General features: G+C 31.3%; 1 protein-coding gene and 2 non-coding genes across 3 annotated transcripts; 1 reads left to right on the top strand and 2 right to left on the bottom strand.

Moving 5' to 3' along the window:
* Positions 1-4,027: 4,027 nt before the first annotated feature.
* Positions 4,028-4,099, bottom strand: TRNAE-UUC. The gene has a single exon. It is a non-coding gene; the product is annotated as a tRNA-Glu (tRNA).
* Positions 4,100-6,007: 1,908 nt separating this feature from the next.
* On the bottom strand, positions 6,008-7,654 carry LOC112507480 (basic blue protein-like). Its single transcript, XM_025112088.1, has 2 exons — positions 7,439-7,654; positions 6,008-6,440 (listed from the first exon to the last, which is right to left on the bottom strand). Exons 1-2 carry the CDS (start codon positions 7,614-7,616, stop codon positions 6,238-6,240), a joined length of 381 nt encoding a protein of 126 aa, XP_024967856.1. The 5' UTR covers positions 7,617-7,654; the 3' UTR covers positions 6,008-6,237.
* A 10,098-nt stretch (positions 7,655-17,752) lies between these two features.
* Positions 17,753-17,859, top strand: LOC112508270. Its single transcript, XR_003068653.1, has one exon. It is a non-coding gene; the product is annotated as a small nucleolar RNA R71 (small nucleolar RNA).
* Positions 17,860-20,027: the final 2,168 nt, after the last annotated feature.

The raw sequence follows: 20,027 nt of genomic DNA, 5'->3' as shown, positions 1-20,027 counted from the left end.
TGAGGCCTAATCCCCTCCCCTTTTTCTCTTCTCTGCTTTTTCTTTAGTGGATGGGACAAGGTAGGGTCATAAGACCATAGACCCCCCCTCCCTTTGTATAATATATATATATATATATATATAATATACTCTTTTTAAAAGACACAAAAATACAGGTGTTACAAAAGTCTTACGCTGTAAACGGTCTAAAGTTTTAATTTAACCATTATTTTTGGAGTGCTTTTGGAGAATCTGTTTTAGATTACGTAACATTTCTCATGGTAAAAATATGGTGTTACAATCTTGACCTCACTTCAACTAGTCTTCGATTTTGTTGAAGGCATTTTGCTCTTGGAGTAATACATGTATTTATAAAACTTTTATAAGTAAAAATCCTACATTTGTCTATATCCGATAAGTAAGCTACAAATCGGACTTTACTGGCTATAAACTATTTATGAAGTATACATCGGATGTAAACTAATAGTTGGTGCATGCATGAACCTTTATCCGATGGATGACTCATTCAGTTCAAATTTTCTTGGAAGTTTTGATGAAGGCCAACTATAGAGAGAGACACATTTGATAAGGTTATATGTCCAGGACTAATAAATAGATCGGATGATATCAATTGAGGTGTTTTATCTGATGAGTCAAGTACATCAAATAAATACCTTGTAAAGCATAGAAAAACATGTTCTTTTCTAAGTGTTTGATCGGATGTCTATTAGTATTATATACAATTCTAATGGTTGAGATCAACAATATGCAAGGCGACTCCTTGAGGATCTCTCATGCCCAATAACTCTGGATTCAACTTAAAACCGTGAGGGTTATTGGTAGTCCACTCCTTGAGCCTTATAAAGAGCTCACAAATCCCGTTTTCTATCCATATGGGATGAGTTATTACAAACTCTGCCATTGAAAGTCTTGACGTCTTCATCAGATTTTTCCTCCTTATAGTCGGCGATGTGAGATTCGTCTAAGACGTTACAAGCACCCCCCCCCCCTTCAAGGACTCATCATTCTTGATGAGGTGTGCCCCACCATTCCAATAGGATAAGGATCGACTCTAATACCATTTGTAACACACCAAAGTCCAGAGCAACAGAATAGCCCAATAACTTCGAATTCAACTTAAAGTCATGGTGAAGTTATTCGTAGCTCATAACTTGAGCCTTACAAGGAGCTCATAAATCACAATTTTTATCCATGTGGGACGAGATGTTATGAACCAAATTCAAGTTTCTAAAGTCTAAGAAAAAAATATGTGGAAAATTACAAATGTTAGGGACTAAAATGGAACTTTAGTCTAATTTGAATATTGGGGCGTCGTTAGAGTTGTAAGAAAATAGTCCATATTGAATAGTGGCTTTATATATGGTAATGTGATACTCCATCGTTTAAAATTAGTATCTACATTTCTGCTTATATTTGTCCCAAAATAATTTTCTTGTTTCAAAAATAGATAACTAAATTTCCAAATCTACCCTAATTAATGCTCACATATTTAAGAGTTATTAAAATAGATAAGTTAACTAAAAAATGTAACAATACAAAAATAAACAGGAACATATGTTTTTTGTCCAAACACTGTAAATCTTATAAGAACCTGTAAAAGAACCTTCATCGTGAATGCTCTTTATCAATGGCTTAGATTTGTCTGGTAGAGGTGTTTATCGGTTCATAATGGATTTGAGAGGAATTTATGCAGTTCAATCATCCGTTGGTTGTTGAACGTTGACAACATATATGCATTGTTTTACAATGGTATAACACTCATTTCTTACCTTTTAACTATCTTGCTTTCTTTTTGTATCCCAAATTTGAGTCTTTTATTATCTTATTTTTTTTCTTTATTATTTTATAGAGCTAAGATTGTGATTAATCTGTAATGACGTTATCGAGTGTTGATTTCATCTTTTAGGCAGGATGTGTGTGTTGTGTGATATGTCATTGTTGTAACACCAAGCAAATTACTTGAAAACGAAGGCAAAAAACATGAACATAAAGGGGAAGCCCAGATGAATCTCACATTTTCAAGGCCCTTTGCAGATTTTTAAGTTTTAGTGCATCTTTTGTCTTCAAATGGTTTGTCAAGCTTGACTTTGTGTACTGAACATTATGCTTGAACTTTCAGTGTACTCCCCTGGGTTGAAGTTTATTAAGGGGCCGTTTATCCAATTACTTATTCGGTAAGCGCTTACCGATATGAGTCAACACTATGATTTATTTTGATGCATAAGATTTTAGTATATTAAAACATATCGAGTGCAGCAATTTATATGGGTAAGCGCTTACTTGGGTAAGAGTCGTCAACCTCACTTACCGTGTATGACTCTCCATCCTTCTTATCGCTCTTACCAGGTAAGATTCTTGACCCTTCTCATGTTCATCCGATGAAAAATTTATCCGGTAAACACTTACTTCTCATGTTCATCCGATGAAAAATTTATCCGGTAAACACTTACGAAGTAAGTGCTTAGTAAACGGCCCCTAAGCTTTAATTTAATTAGTTTCATATTTCAGTAGTTTAGTTTTGTATCTCTTTCAATTTATTGCGGTTTAAGTATTACTTTTGTAACTTACATTCTTTCATGCCTGCTCATGTATGACATGATTCGTATCTGATCATAGAAAAGATTCTCTTCAAGCGAACCAACCTATCATCTGTATGGGCTTACGTTTTTAATCAGTTGTCTTGCATTGCTGCAACGTTCATTGTTGCACATTACAGTTTTATCTTTTATGACTTTAACTTTTGTCTCCTTTTACTTTATGTTCCATTCAGCTATGAGTAGTTAGAATATTTGGGTTTGGGTGTGAGAAATGGTGAGATAACAAAGCAAAGGAAGGCAGTATATCGTTTCTCAATAAGTATGTTCCACCTTTCATTTGAGTTTATAAACAAAAGAAAATACTTTTTGACAAGTTGATCACTTGGTAAAGTGATAAAGTCTAGTGGACTTAGAGATAACTCATTTAAAACCAAAAGTTAAGTTACAAAAGTGTAAAAACTTGTAGAGGTTACTTTTTAGCAATGAGAAGGAAAATTAACTTGTGAAGATTGTAAAAGTTTATGAAAACTGTATTTTTTTCAATGTTAAAGCTGAGAATAGAAGTTGTTTTTTCAGTGATCAAACCGGAAAAAGTAAAAGCTAGAATAAATTACACTTTTGGTCCCTATGATTGTCACTCACTGTCAAGTCTTCTTCCTATTTTAAACTAATTACAATTTTGGTCATTGTATTTATCATTTTATTTCACTTTTGGTCCCTCTAGTTAACTCGTTAAAAAACTCCATTAACTTAAAGGCTTTTTGGTCATTTATTCTTTTTGGTGTTTTTCCCATTCCATTTTATTTAAAAAATATATTTTTACTCTTTTTGTCTTTTCTCATTAATGAAACCCTACAAATTATAACCTACACCTACCCCACCCCTCCGACTTTGATCCCCCTTAGATCACCGATCAAACAATCCCTCATCACCGATCAAACGATCCATCAACTCAATCATGAAAAATAAAACAAAACCGAAGTGTTGAGAGAGAAGTTGTATTTATATGGGTTCAGTGAAAAAAAAAACAAAAACTGATAAAATACATGTTTGGGAATCGTTTAGGACCTAGATTAACGGGAAAATCACAACAAAAAGGCCATTTTGGGATATGTTGAGAAACTGGCTACTGGGTTGGATTTGAGTTATGCTGGAATGGAAGAATCCCCGTCGTGAAAGGGGAGGAATAACAATTAAATGCCGAAGTTTTAATTATACATAACATAAAGTAATATAATAATATTATTATATATTGATTTAATTTTTTAATTAAAAATAAAAGCAATGATAAAAAAAATAAAAAACTAATATACCCGAGTTAACGGACTAACTTAATAGAAGTTAGTCAAATGGAGCAAATTCAGAACAAAATGAAAACCATAGAAATCAAATGTGTAATTTACTGTAAAAGAGGTAGCAAATTGAAACAAAAGGAAAACTTCAGGGATCAAAAGTGTAATTTACAAAACTTATTTATTTATATAAAAAGGTTCCATTGCCGGGAATCGAACCCGGGTCTCCTGGGTGAAAGCCAGATATCCTAACCGCTGGACGACAATGGAACTTCATATCATCAAATCCAATCATATATATATATATATATAATAATAATAATAATAATATAATACACATCATATTCCATGGCTTTTGACCGTAAACAATTTCTTTCTGTTTTTTTTTATGATTATAATATTAATTTATCTTTTTTTCCTGTATTTTATTTCTTACAAAGTATTATATATCTGATAGATGAGCAATAACTAAAAAACGAATCGAACGTTCAACGAATCGTTCGTGAACTTTTCGGTAGGAAGTTCGTTTATTTAATAAATGAACGAGCATGAATAATTTTTTTTGTTCATTTAGTTAAACGAACAAACATGAACAAAAGTCTTGTTCGTTTATGTTCGTTCGTTTAAACATTAAATTTAATATATAATATTTTATTTATTTAGTTTGAATTTAAATATTATTTATTTAAGTTTTAACGTTTTAGTTATTATTTAGATTTTATTTTATTTGAAGTTTTTACCTTTTCACTTTCCTCCCAAAACCTTAGCCTCCAGATAATTGGTGCGTAATAGTTAATTGGATGACAAGTAATGGTGTTCGTTTGTTTATGTTCGTTTAGGCCTGTTCGTTTAAGTATGTTTGTTTAGCATGTTAACGAACAAACATAAACGAACACGAACAGTACTGATTTCTAAACGAACGAACGCGAACACAAAGGTTTTCGTTCGTTTACTGTTCGTGTTTGTTCATTTGTTCGATTAAATTAAACGAACGAACATGAACAAGCCTCTGTTCGTGTTCGTTCGATTCATTTACAACCCTAAAACCATCTACAAAACAATCTATAAAATTATGAGCCATTTTTCAACCATTTTGATATTAGAATTATACGATGGTATTATTGAGAACCTGAAAAAACGCAATTTATGTATAAAAATGACCCGATTTCAGTTAAATTTTACTTTATAAAACATACATAATTTTAAAACAATTATTTCAAATTCTATACTTTTAACGACACACTATCATTGTTGAGTAGATTCAATTACAACCACGCCTAGAAATGTGCATGTGGTTTCAAAAGTTAGATTACAAAACACTTAACTTTTAAAATACTTCAAACATCATAACGATTCAAAATAAAATTATTATCGCTGATTAATTATATTTATAACAATAAATGTTGTAAGATAAAATGGGGTTCGGACCTTGAGGTCTCTTGACGTCAAAGCCTACTTTTAACGAACAAACATAGAATTGCATGGTTACGCGTGCAAGTCTTTGTACGTTCGTCAGTGCTTCCCGCGGCCTTAGTCGCGAGGATACCTGCGTAACATTCTAGAATACGAAACAATAACTTGCGGGACTAGAGCCGCAAACTTAAGTCGCGGGCGGCCCCTACACTTTTTGGAAACCGGTTTAACTGTTGATTTAACCGTCAAAACTATATATAGATTTAGTTTTTCCTCTGGAATTCTGTGGATTCATTCTTTCCCTCATTTTTCATGGTTTCTCTCTCAAATATTGATCCATGAACACACAAGGAAACTCGACGGATTTGAGTTCCCATACAAGAACTCGAATAAATAATTGAATCCTCTAAGCAGACGCTCGATACTACTTCACGAGCGGGGGCGAAATTCAGACTTCTATCTAATTGTTCATCAATCGTCGATTTCAAGTTAGCATTTCTCCGATCTTGATAAGTATTTCGAAATATTGCATACATATATACTTGCACGTTTTTCTCTATTTTGTTTCATCATTACACACAAATTTCACATATATGTGTACTCGTATTTGTAAATTTTTGTTTCGGTAACCTTGGTTCTAACAACATTTAAAACCAGATATAATTCCGAGTAATCAACTTTTTGTCCAATTAATAAATGTGTTAGAGGTTATACTTTCCAAAACAATTATTCTAGTGACCAAGTGAGCGACAGTAACAGACCAACAGTCATAAACTAGTCAAAAGCTCATAATATAGATATAACCAAACATATTACAAACCAACAAACAGACTCTAAAACCAGATATAAATCCGAGTGGATCCGTGATTCGTTTACTTACGCTATATAACACCAACAAAACCACCAAAGACTCGTGGCACAGATATAACCAACTTACAACAAACACAACAGATATCGAATCTATAAAATCCGAACTTATTGTTATCGATATCAGCTTAAGAAGCAGATACTTGAATCTTCATGCCAGAAGCACAATGACCAGGAAGAGTGCAAATGAAGTTGTTAAGCCCCTTGACAAGCCTAATTCTGTCTTTTCCACTTGTGTACACCTTTGCATTTCTTGGGGTGGTGCTACACCCATTGTACCCTGCCTTGTTCACTACCACCACATTATGAGCTCCCTTTTGGTAGTTGAATACTATATGAAATAAAAACTGAGTCAATAAGCCACAGCTTATTCCAATAAGAGAGCTTAATAAAATAAAAACGAAATTTGTTTTAGTTTCTATTTATTGTAACATATGTTCGTTTTAAACAATACTAGAAGGGTACTTGCGTAATACATCGAGATACATCTTGATTTTAATATTTTATTTTATTCTTTATTTCAGTCGATGTTATAGGATGGTCTTATGTGATTTTGAAAAAGCGATGATGTTTTTATTTTTGAATAAGATATAAACTTGAAGATATCATAAAAATTTGACAAAAATATATCGATATTAATATCAAATTAACTATTTAAAATTCCTATTTTTTGTGTAATTTTTTACTTCAATTTTTTTTATTTTAATTTAATTTAGGTTCAATAACGAAGTAATTTATATTTGGTTTAACAATATAATTTTCTTATAAAAATAACAATTAATTATTTTGTTATAACTCGACAATTATCCTAATTGTATTTTAGATTTTTTATATTTTAAAATGAGATGTTTGTTCTCTATTTGATTATGTTTATCCGCAATTAATTACACGAATTCAAACATGGAGCTTTAATAAGTTGTACTTATGCATAATTTACTTATAATCTTGAATTTTAAGTAATATGCATCAATATGCAGTACTTCATGCATAAAAAATAGTTTTTAAGAGTTTATGTCAAATGCTTTATAATATAGTATAGATTATAAAGTTTAATTTTTTTTATTTTATGTCTATTTTAACTGATAACCTGTGTAACTTGCTAATCATGTAACATTCAGTGACGTAGATACCAAGTTTATTGTGCCTTTTCATGATCCTTTCATAAAGATTCGGAGGGTCACCGGTCACGATATGTACAAAATTCAAAATTTTAAAAACTTTGTTACGGAACGACACTACAATGACTTAATGAGCACTAAACAAACTTTTGTTGTGTTTTGGTGCGTTTTGGTCTGAAATGAAAATACGTGAAATTGTAAGGAAGGATACCAAGAACGTCGCCGGCCTTGAAGTTCTTGCCTTTGGGCCAACCGGAGAGGTTAAAGGTCCAACCGCCACGGCCACCAACGACATAAATGGCGGCCTGAGCCACCTCGCAATGAAGCGCCACCGCCAGAAGGCAGAGGACCGCCGCCGCCACCGTTGCACTGCCTCTTCTCCCAGCCATGGAAAGTCTTTGGTGTTTTTTGATGTGTTTTTGTCTTTTGTTTGTGGGATGTTAGGATGGATGTACACACCCTATTTATAGCAAAAGTTTCACTCCATTTATTTAAATAAAAAAAAACATTTCTTTTATTTAATTACTGTTATTGCTTATTTGAAACAATTTATGTTTTTTTATAGAACTCCTTATTAACTTATTATAAATTAGAATGATTTAACTTCTTCAAAAACTCCTTATTATCGGTTTAACACTGGTATAAGTTGTTTATCCAAACACTTAAAAGTGTTTATTACCGCTGCCACACCGGAATAAGTCAATAAGATGTTTTTATAAGCAATCTCAAACACCCCCTAAGTGTTTAGGTTCAAAATAAAGAAATTTAATACTATCTTTTTATTATTAAGGCTAAAATTGTCATTTTGGTTAATTAAAAAGTGTAATAATTACACATTTTTAAAACTGTATATTCTTTTTATTGTGGATATTTATTTTGGAACAAAAAAAGTACTTGTGGATTCAAAAACTTTTCAAGTGATGACATGGCAATATATTATGAAACAAATGATGATACTGTTAAAGATCATAAAAGATTTATACAGCGTCGATATAGTTTACGGTACAAGACCCCATAGAAGGATTACTAAAAATCGCGTCTGAATAAAATATCATATTTAAGTTTACACAATACCATTAATTACCATATGTTTTATTACGACATTTTTATCTGAATAAAAGCATACTCCCTAAAACATTCCAATCGTGTGATGAATTGGTTGATATCAACAAAACTGGTATGATTGTAGTGAATATAGATATCAAAAATAGTATTTTATATTTAACTTGATGTTATCAGTATTTTTTTTTACTAAACTGTCAGTTTTCTAAGGTCTGGTATTTAATACGATACAGGATCTTGAATTCAATTTTGTAAAAAGATATTATAAATTATATGGAAGGCCTTGTACGTAGTCGAAAGAAACAGGTGTTGGATTAGATATCACGTTTATAAAAAGAATTCATAAATGACGTTTTTTGATTAATAGAGGGAGGTTCAAACAAGAACACTAATCAAATAAGAGAACGCAAAAAACGACTAAACTACACGCAAAATGAAACATGATTTTTCACCAACGGTTAATGCAAGGATGTACGGGCGATGTGGTCCACGACCTCAGGTCGTAGTCAAAGTCGTGTGAATCATGTGTAATTTTACAATGTAATTTTAGAGTAAATTACAAAGTCAAATATAATTCGATTGTTTTTTTATTTAATTATTATTCTCGTGGGAAATTGATTATTAATATTATTATATAAAATAAATATTTCGTCCTTTTTACTCTTTTTAGTAAATTTACGAATCTAACCTTATTACTTGTCATTCGCTCCGGCAATTTCAATATGTAGCCCACACTCCGATGTGTGGGACCCACATATGGTCATTATGTATATATATATCGTATGTATATACGTACATACTAACAAAAATAGTTAATAAGTTGTTGATTAGGTCAAAGGATATGGTCCCAACTCATGAGGGTGTTTTTATATTAAAAACAAGATTTTATCTGATTTAAATGTATGTGACTATAAATCTGTCTATTAAATCATATGAATTTACAAATCAGTTTTTATGTACTGTTTTACATATGAAACATATATAAAAAACCATAAGGGTGGTGGCTGATTGGTTTAAGCTTAGACTCAAAAGTGTCTGGAGATCCCAGGTTTAAATCCAAGAAGAAATAAAAATCTTCTTGTGGTCATGGATGTTCAAATGCGTTGACTTCGGGCTACCCGCAAAGCAGGTGATCATCCTGAAATTAATCGGCTCGCATAGCATGTTGGATATTCAGTTTAATAAAAACAACAACGTGTGCACAATATTATTTTATATTTGAAATGTTTAATATTATTTTGTGTATAAAAAAACAGTCCTAAATGTTTCACATATAAAAAATTATAAATTTTATGAAAATTGATTTATTACATTCAACAAATTATTTAATTTGTACGAATTATAAATTTATAATTTATATAATTTTATTAATATATTTGGAAAACAAATAAAAAATAGACATAAATTTTATAATATAACTGAAAAAAGGTACAAGATTACATGAATAAAACTAGCTAAATATATATTTCATTTATAGATAATCAAATAAATTTATTTACTCATTAAAATAAAATAAAAAACTTTTCAAATAAATTTATTTACTCGTTAAAATAAAATAAAAAGCTTTTATAAAAACTAGAAGCAACAAAAAAATAAACAAAATTAATAAATAATTAAAAAGTTTATAAATTAATTTATTAATATATTTTATAATTATATGTTATATATTTATTACAATAAATAAAAAATAAAAAGACAAAATTGAAGAAATGTTAAAATAAAGATGTGGGTCCCACGTGGTTAAATTTTCCTAGAGTAAATGGGTTTGGTAGGATCCATTACATACAATTTAGATAAAATTCTAATTTTGGTCCCTATGGTTTAGTGAAATCTTTGAAAATGGAACGTAAACTTTGATAATTCTAGAAATCGTCTCTGTGTTCTCATTTTATTCTAAAAGTGGTCTTCCATCAATAACTTCGTTACTTTTCTCTATTAGTGATGGGGGCATTTTTGTCCATTTAGATTTTCCCTCTTTTTTAACCATGCTCATATAAACAATCGATAAACTGAATCTCCCATATCTCCATCTGCATCGATGGCCCCTATTGGAATGCGATAAAAAATCCTTTTACTGCCATCACCGGCTAGTTCAGTTCCCAACAACGACCATCACAAACTAGGTTGTTAGAATTGGACAGTATACCTATTTGAAAAGAGTTAGCCTTATCCCAAAGGGATAATTGGATCTCATCCAACTTTTCTTTGACGTAAGTTACGAGAACCGAAGGTTCCATAGATATTTCCAAAAACCTTCCCTGGTTTCCCAAGGAACATCTCTTCTGGATATCTCAACGCTCCTACTTGAGATACCACGAGGACCAATTTCAATTCTCAGAGGCACGTCCTGTGTGGAGGAGAAAATTGAAGTTATTATTTACAACTATCAAGTAAGTTGAATAAATACACCAGAGTAGCTGAAAATTGCTAAAATTCATTAGAAGAAATATTACACCAGTAACAATGTAGTAGTAACATCGATTCCTTTTGAAATATAGTGTTTTGAATTTTGAAATTCACTTGCATACAGTAGTATATGTGGAACAATACAGATAAGGAAAGTTAGAAAGAATGGTGGATACTTCAATGGGAAAGGATGAAGCTTGCTTGTACTTGAAGATCGGCCTTCTTTGCACTCAAAGTTGTCCCAAAAACCAACCATCAATGTCTGATGCCATGAAGATGTTAAAAGACTGAGATGAGTGTTAACGTAAAAAGATTTGTCAGATCCAGGCTTGCTATTCGAGCTCATGAATTTCAAAACCGCAAAAATAACATATAAGGTACATCATCTAGCGTCTTAGGAAAGCCCGAGGATTCCACAATGTATAGAAATACAACATCATCGCATGCCACTATGACCTTCACATCGATCACTGAGAGATGATCTTGAGGTGCCCCGTTTCTTATTTCCATTTATGGTTAATTATTTTTAAAGAAATTGAGAAAAACACTCGCTATTTAGGATGTAGAAAACTAGAAATGGGCGGTTAACTTGAGGATTCTTAGCGATCAATACCCAGAATCATATAGAAGTTTAAGAAGACCCAGTGATTTTCCTGCCCTGTTAAAGATGAATCCAGGGATGAAGGAGGGTCGGCCTCCCCTACAAGTAGACCAGAATTTGGTGGCCCAAAATTGACTTGGCTTAGCCAAAAGGCCTCTATTACATCTTGACTCACAATTTCCAAGCATTTTTGACCCAACGTCGTCAGGCGGTCCTTGTGCGGGGGGTGCGTCACCAGAAATCGGGTTTGAAGCTCTCATCTTACCAACGAGTTGACAGTTGATGGCTGTTGGTAGTATCTTATAGAAGCTCAAATGTGTTATGTGAGTAAGAAACATCCTAAATAGAGAAATTTTTTGATTGTTTAATGGACCTGGTTAAAAAAAGCGTGGAATCTAAATGGACAAAAATGTCCCTACCACTAAGAAAGAAATTTAATGAAGTTAGTAACAGGGGACCATTTTCAAAACAAAATAAGAACCACATAGACGATTTTCAAAGTTATCAAAATTTAGGTCCCATTTTCACACATTTCATTAAACCGTAGGGGCCAAAATTAGAGTTTACTCAATAACTAAGAAACATATTTCCAAATTCCAAAAAAAGAAATAAAATCATAATATTATAATATTTGGTTAGACACGTGGTTTTATTAAGAAAGAAAAAAGATGAATTAGCATATACTTTCGTCTACTTCAAACTTTTTAATTAATAAAAATATCAGAGTTAACTACAAGGATTATGTTTGATTGGTTTGAACTTGACTTCAAAGGTCAAAAGTATCAGGAGGTCTCAGGTTCAAATCCAAGGAGAAGTAAAAATCCCCTTGTGGCACACAGAGGTTCAAATACGGTGCCTCCGGGTTATCTGCAAAACAGGTGGTCGTCCTGAGATTGGTCAGCTCGCATAGCGGGTTGGATATCCAGGTAAAAAAAAACCAGAGTTGTTCAACAGCTTTCTTTAAAACAGAGAAAACGAACGTCTTTTCTAAGATTTTGCTCCAATAGAATCTTTAAAATAAGAAAACCCGAGAGTATAAAATTTTTCAAATTTAAAGAACTCTCAAAACATTATTATCATGAGAGATAAAATAATTTCTTATTATATTCTCATCGATAAGAAATCTTGATATTAAATACTTACAAGGAAAAAATAATATTATATTACATATTTAAAATATTTTAATAATATAATTAATAATTAATATTGTAATCTCCAAAATAAAAAAGGTCTCTTGAATAAATACGTAATTTTTTGTGAAGATTTTGTGTTTTGATTATCCATTTTAAAGAAAGTTCTAGGAAATCTGTCGGAGCATCAAAGGAGAATATGACCAGAATAAGAAAATATAAGACAATAAAACCATATATGATTTTTCATTGAAATCATATATGATTATGAAAACACTGTCTGTACAAGGGTGTTGTTTGATTGGTTTGAGCTTGACTCCAAAGTACCTGGAGGTCCCAGGTTCAAATCCAAGGAGAAATAAAAATCCGCTTGAGGCCACGAAGGTTCAAATCCAAGGAGAAATAAAAATCCGCTTGAGGCCACGAAGGTTCAAATGCGGTGACTCCGGGCTATCTGTAAAGCAGGTGGTCGTCCTAAGATTAGTCGGCTCACATAGCGGGTTGAATATCCAGGTTAATAAAAAAAATTAAGGTTGCCTGAATATTTTACACATGATTTTAATATAAAATCATATGTGATCTGACCATTTCATGTTTTCTTATTTAATCGTTGTTCTCGTTTGAACCAACTCTGTTTTAATGTAAATCATGAATTAAATAATTTTCGTTACCCCCAAAAATATCATAAAACTTCCGTGTTAATAAATGTTTTAGATCAGATATATGCAATTGAACGTAATTGGTCTAACATCGTATATTAACAATTAGAAGGGTATCCGCGCAATACAGTGTGATACATCTCGATTTTAATGTTTCATTTTATTATTTTTCTCTATCGATGTTATAATACGAATTTATGTGGTGTTAAGAAAACAATAATGTTTTTGTTTTTGAATCAAATATAAATTTGAAGATATCATTAAAATTTAAAAAAATATCGATATTAGTATCAGAATAACTATTAAACTTTTCATTTTTTGTGTAATTTATTTAATTTAATTTTTTTATTATAGTTTAATTTAAGTTTATTAACGAAGTAATTTATTTTTGATTTAATAATATAATTTTTTAGAAAGATAATAATTAAATATTATGTCAGAACTCAACAGTTATCTTAATTATATTTTAGATTTTTATATATTGAAAATGAGATATTTATCTTATATTTGATTATATTTATCTACAGTTAGTTACATGAATTTAAAATGAAACTTTAATAAGTTACACTTATGCACAATCTATTTGTAATCTTAAATTTTAAATAATATACATCAATAAACAATATCTTATACATAAAAAATAATTTTTAATTTTTTTTAATCAAATCCTTTATAATATAATATATATATATATATATATATATATATTATCAGTATCATAATAAACTAGATATCAAAATTAATTTAATGAGTATAATTTTAGAAAAATAAAAATTCCCCATTATTAAATTGGAGCATTAAAGTAGTTTTAATAAATAAATAAAATAAAATAAAATAAAAACTTGAACCACCCACCAACACCAATCCATTATGATCCTTAGGCTCCCATTTCTCATACTTGGACTTTTGTAGGCTCTTTAATTTCTCTGACTCTTTTGACTCACCACCCCACTAGTCAATCATTCACACTTTTTTTTTTCTTGCAATTTTGAGAAATAACCTGCCGGTTTACCCAATTTCTTATTCAATAAGTGGTTATTGATAAGGTAAGAGTCAATACTATAATTTATTTTGATGTGTAAGATTTTAGTATATCAAAATGCAATAATTTATTGGGTAAACGCTTACCTGGGTAAGAGTCGTCATCTTCACTTACCGGGTAAGACTCTCCATCATTCTCATCGTTCTTACCCGGTAAGATTCTTGGCCTTTCTCATGTTCATACGATAAGAAAATTTATTCGGTGAACATTTACCAAGTAAGTGTTTAGTAAACAGCCCCTTACTCTTAAACTCTTCTTTTAACCATTCATCTTCCTATACCCAAATGTCATTACATATGCATATCTTACATCAATCATTTGCGGACCTAGCTAAAAGACAAAAAAAAGATTTAAATTACAGACCTGGTTGTCGCAATTGTGGATCTGGGTCAAATCTGATAATTTTTTTGGTCTTTTAACTGGGTCCACAAGTGATGAACGTGGTACTTGCAGACGTAAGGGTATTTGAGTAAAATTAGAGAGATGAATGGCTAATGTTTATGTGTGAGAAATAGCTATTTGGCCAGTTTCGCTTTAATAAGAATATTGACAAATTTTATTGAGTTCTAATTTAATCATATTAATTTTTTTTTGAGTAAACTACAAATTTGGTTCAGGTGGTTGTCAAAAATAACATTTTTTGTTTTTGTAGTTTTGAAATTACAAGATGACCATCATGGTTTACAAAAAACGTTGAAATTTGGTCCCACTTTTTAATGATCGTTAAAAAATTTCTGTCAAATGAGAGATGTTTTCGTCCTTTTATCACTTTTTCTCGTTCACCCAATAAAAACCGTAGGGACCAAATCATAAAAATCGATTTTGATTGATTAAAAGACAAAAAAGAAGAAGATGAAAGGCCCCTCATATAACGGAATTTTTAACGGTTGTTAGAGCCAGGGATTAAATCTAGATGTTTTTACAAACCATGATGACTATTTTGTAATTTCAAAACTATAAGAACGAAGATGTTAATTTTGACAATAATATAGACCAAATGTGTACTTTATTCTAATTTCTTAGAAATATTTGAAGTTCTAAAAAAAAATTGCACCAAAGTGAAACAAAATTAGCATTTGTTTGTTTATTATATGAAATAGTGAATTAAAATAATCAGTTTTCTAAAGTTGTTATTGAACTTACAAAATTATTGATTTAAAAAGTTTGTTACATTATTTGATTTTCCGTTACGTATAACATTGAGAAAGACAAATTTATAACCACAAGAGTGGTGTCTGATTGGTTTGAACTTGAACTCAAAAAGTTAAAAGTGTCTGGAGGTCACAGGTTTCAAATCCAAAGAGGAATAAAAATCCTCTTGTGACGATGGATGTTCAAATGCGATGACTCCGGACTATCTGTAAAACAGTTGATCATGTTGGAACTAATATGCTTGCATAACGAATTAGATATTTAGGTTAATAAAAAAATTATTATATTGTGATTCATTTTACACAAAAGTTTAAGTTATGATGGCATAAATTGGTTGGGATGGTGAATGTGAGAGTTTTTCAATGGAGGAAGGCCATCTTTTGAATTCAAACAAAGTGAAAGATGGTGTAGACTTAGAATTTTAACAAACAAAAGAAATACATTTTATAATTTTTTATAATATTATAGATGCGTCTCTCTCTCTCTCTCTCTCTGTATGTATATATAAAGGGAGAATCAAACGAGAATGATACATATTTAAAAGAACACGAAAATAGGCGAATCACATGTGATTTTACATTAACATCACATACAAAATCACATGTGATTCAAGCGACCTTGCACCCACAAGTGCCTGGACACTTTTTTTATTTATCATTAATGTAAAATCACATGTGATTTGCACGTGATTTGCTCGTCTTCATGTTCTTTTAAATAAGTACAATTCTCGTTTGATCCTCTCTCTCTCTCTCTCTATATATATATATATATATATATATATATGTGTGTGTGTGTGTGTGTTTCAGTTTTGGTGAGAAGGAGAGATCTCCATCATTAGATGCACATAAGGATAAAATGCACTGAAATGAGATGCATCGATTCAATCCTCTATCAAGCACTATTCATGAGTGAGTTTGAGATTAAAGGTTTAGATCACTTCTTACGCTTTTCATCTTAACTTTCATTCTCACACGATCCTTTGCCTATATACATATGCTCGTTCGGTTTATGCAACCTTAGATTTCAACACAAAAATAGAACTCAACGCAAGTATACGCCTTGAACTACTATCGTCTTGTAACAAGTAATAATGTTATAAGTACCAGATATCGTTCCTACAAAGAAAGCTTTGTAAAGTTCTTCAAAAGTCCAGTCTATAAAAACTAATTTCAGATGACAAATACGAGAGATTTGTTTTATCTAAAAATTGGAAGATTTGATTAGCAAATAAGAAAATATTAGTCGTTAAAAAAAGCACATAATGCAAAGGTTGATTAAGACAAAAAAAAAATAGATGATCCAACATAAAGGTGACATAGTACTCCTGTCACAATTCTATAAAACCACAAGATGATTTTATAGAACTGTTACAGTATCAACTATCGGATCAGATGGACTCCAAGAGTACACACAGACCAACGTGCTGTCAATACGATATCATTTATGTTAGACGTCGTGAATCCTAGCACAACACAGTGTTACCATCCTACACCGTAGGAGTATAGTAGTTGTCAGATATTGAAACTCTTTATAGCCTTCTCCTATTATCTCAGGTTTTCTTATTTATCTTAACTCTGAAAGTTAATGCATTTTCATACATAAAATTAGTTGTCAATTAATTTTAATGTAATCTTCAATGAAATATTAATCACCTGAAACAAATAGTTAGACTATAATGCTAATAAAATACTTCTGTACTTTCACATCGGCTTTGGTCTTAATTTTCTCTTACACCACAAGCTAAGGCGTTTAGCCCATCATCGCTCGGTTTTTTCTCACGAAGGATGTAAAGATTAAAAAATAAATAACTGATGCGAAAAAGTAAATTGCAAAAATAAATTGCGAGAAATTAAAATACTGGAATTTTAATTTAATCTTCAATGAAATATTAATCACATGAAACAAATAGTTCGACTATAATGTATACATACATGCATGCATGCTTACATGCATACATTCATATGCATGCATCCATATATACATACATACATATGTATGTATGTATGTATGTATGTATGTATGTATGTATGTATGTATGTATGTATGTATGTATGTAGCATGCATACATACATACCTATGTACATACGTACGTGCGTACATACATACCTACATAAAGTGGTTAAGAAGGAGATTTTGAAATGGCTTGACGCTGACATTATTTATCTTATAATTAGTAGCTCTTGGGTAAGTCCTGTCCTACATGTGCCTAAAAAGGAGGTGTGACTGTAATAGAAAATGAGAAGAATGAACTAATCCCAACTAGGATAGTGTCAGAATAGAGAATATGCATGGATTATAGGAAGCTCAACAAAGCAACCCATAAAGACCACTGTTGTTAGAAATTTTCTCCAAAATATCAAAATCATCATTATAGGTACCAGAAGTAAAGGCTCCACCTGCAGTAGCATCTAACATTTGTTTAGTAGTGGTATCAAGACCATTGTAAAATATTTCTACCTGTATGCGGTAGGGTATGCCATGATATGTGCATTTCCTTAGTAATTTCTTATACCTCTCTCAAGCATCAGGTTCTGCTTCATCATCCATTTGTCTAAAGAGACAAATTTAATTTCTGAACTTGGCACTCCTGGTTGGGGGAAAATACATTTTTAAAAACTTCTCAGTCATCTCATTCCATGTGGTGATTGAGTCTGGTTGCAAAGAGTTGTACCACACTTTGGCTCTGTCTCTTAATGAAAAAGGAAATAACTTCAGCCTTAAGGCTTCATCAGAAATTCCATTAAGATGGAAAGAGTCAGCGATTTCCATAAAAGATCTAAGATGCAAATGAGGATCCTCAGATGGTAATTCAACATATTGACCATTTATTTGTAACATGTGAAATAAGATGCTTAAATTCAAAGTGGTCACCATCAATAGTGGGCTTACGTATTCCAGGATGTAATTGATTTAACATTGGAATAGTATAGTCCATGATGCCACTAGTCCTTGAATTTGCAAGCCTAATAACCTCCTCCTTAGGATTGGGTATTGGATCAGGTCCGACTTTGAGCCATTTCAGGAGTAGCTAGAATAGGCAACAAATTTCTTTGTACCCTTCTTCTCTTTCTAAAAGTTCTTTCAATATCCAGATCTAACTAAAAAAACAGTCCCGTGAGGTATCTTTGGCATAAACCACTAAAAATGAACACTTGATGGTAGAAAAATCAAATTTTAAGTAACTTAAAGAAAAACTCTTTTTGGCTAAAAATCCCCGGCAACGACGCCAAAAACTTGGTGTAGATGGATCTATACACTCAAAAGGCTATAATGACGAGTAAATCATATAAGTATACATGGCTTACAAGTGTTGTCCAAAGCAAGTAATAATGGTAAGTAATACCAAATATCGTTGCATAGAGATTTAATATGCAAAGAGAGTCACAAAAGTTAACTTTAAAGTGAGATTTCAGAAAAGAGTTTTTGAAAGCAATAAAGCTTTAGAGAGAAAATATATTTGCGAGAGTTGGTAATCAAATACTGAAATAAAATAATAATTAAAAGGTAGTATGGATGCAAGATCAGGTTGGATTTCAGCAACGAAGTGTAATGAATATTGCTATATCAATAGCTCTTTACAACATTACTGGATTGAACGGTCTAGGAAGTGCATATTAGACCATATGTTGGAAGTGCACTTGGTGATGCATCAATCCCAAACTAGTACAAATCTTGCCTTTCTATTCATATAGTTTTGCAACCCATAAGATTACAACGACTATTTATAGCCTCTATAACACAATTAGTAAAATATCTGCGTTGTCTTAATTTTAAGTCCAACTCATCTGAATAAAATAATATGTGTCATTTTATCAAAGATTACAAGATAAAATATTGATACCACTTGTGAATAGTGAAATAAATTGCTATTAATAAGCAAACATCAACTAACACTTGGCGTAATCTCACAACCTTCACTAATACCCATACTAAGGTATTTAGCCTAGCATGACTGAATATAAGTGCTTAAAAATAAATGACATAAATGAAAATAACTGAATGTAAATGACGTAAAAGTAAATTCTGCACATAATAAAGAAAGCTGGAAATGTTGCTGTAACAACTGATAGCAACGAAGAATGCTAGAAAAAGTAACAATGACCCAAAGCTTTGATGAAGCTTTGTTCTAGATGACAATTGTTTCCAAATGTTATATACCAAATTGTTCAAAGGATTATCCTCATATATATACTACCATGAGGGAATCAAAAAGTACTTAGAGGGCAATACCCATTGGTTATTAACCAATGGGTAAAAGAAAGATGCTTTTAAAACAAGAGACTTTATTACAAAAGGTTGAGACATCTTTGCAAGAGCATCTACCAACTAAATCGTTTGCCAACAGTACCATGAGATGTCTTTCTTTAAAACTTTGACTTTTCAAATTATTCAACGAGATTTAGCCAGTTGTGCCAATATTCAGCATCCAATGTTGCAGCAACGTATGCACCTGCTACAACAATGCTTATGTCAGCATTATACTCACTAAACTTATAAGACATTACCATTCCTACATCCTAGCTCCACTAAATGTAAAACCATAAAATAAGACTAAAAGACTCAATATAAGATTGAGAAATGTGTAAAATGAAGTAAATAATGACATAATTGGATGCTAAAGTGTATGTTTTTGCACATACATACATACATACATACATACATACATACATACATACATACATACATACATACATACATACATACATACATACATACATACATACACAACGATGGTATGAGTTTATGGC

The sequence above is a fragment of the Cynara cardunculus genome (assembly GCF_001531365.2).
Source record: "Cynara cardunculus var. scolymus isolate 2C chromosome LG 2, CcrdV1, whole genome shotgun sequence".
NCBI lineage: Eukaryota > Viridiplantae > Streptophyta > Magnoliopsida > Asterales > Asteraceae > Cynara > Cynara cardunculus.
Note: the sequence above shows the minus strand (reverse complement) of the source record. Positions and strands in the feature narration are given on the sequence as shown.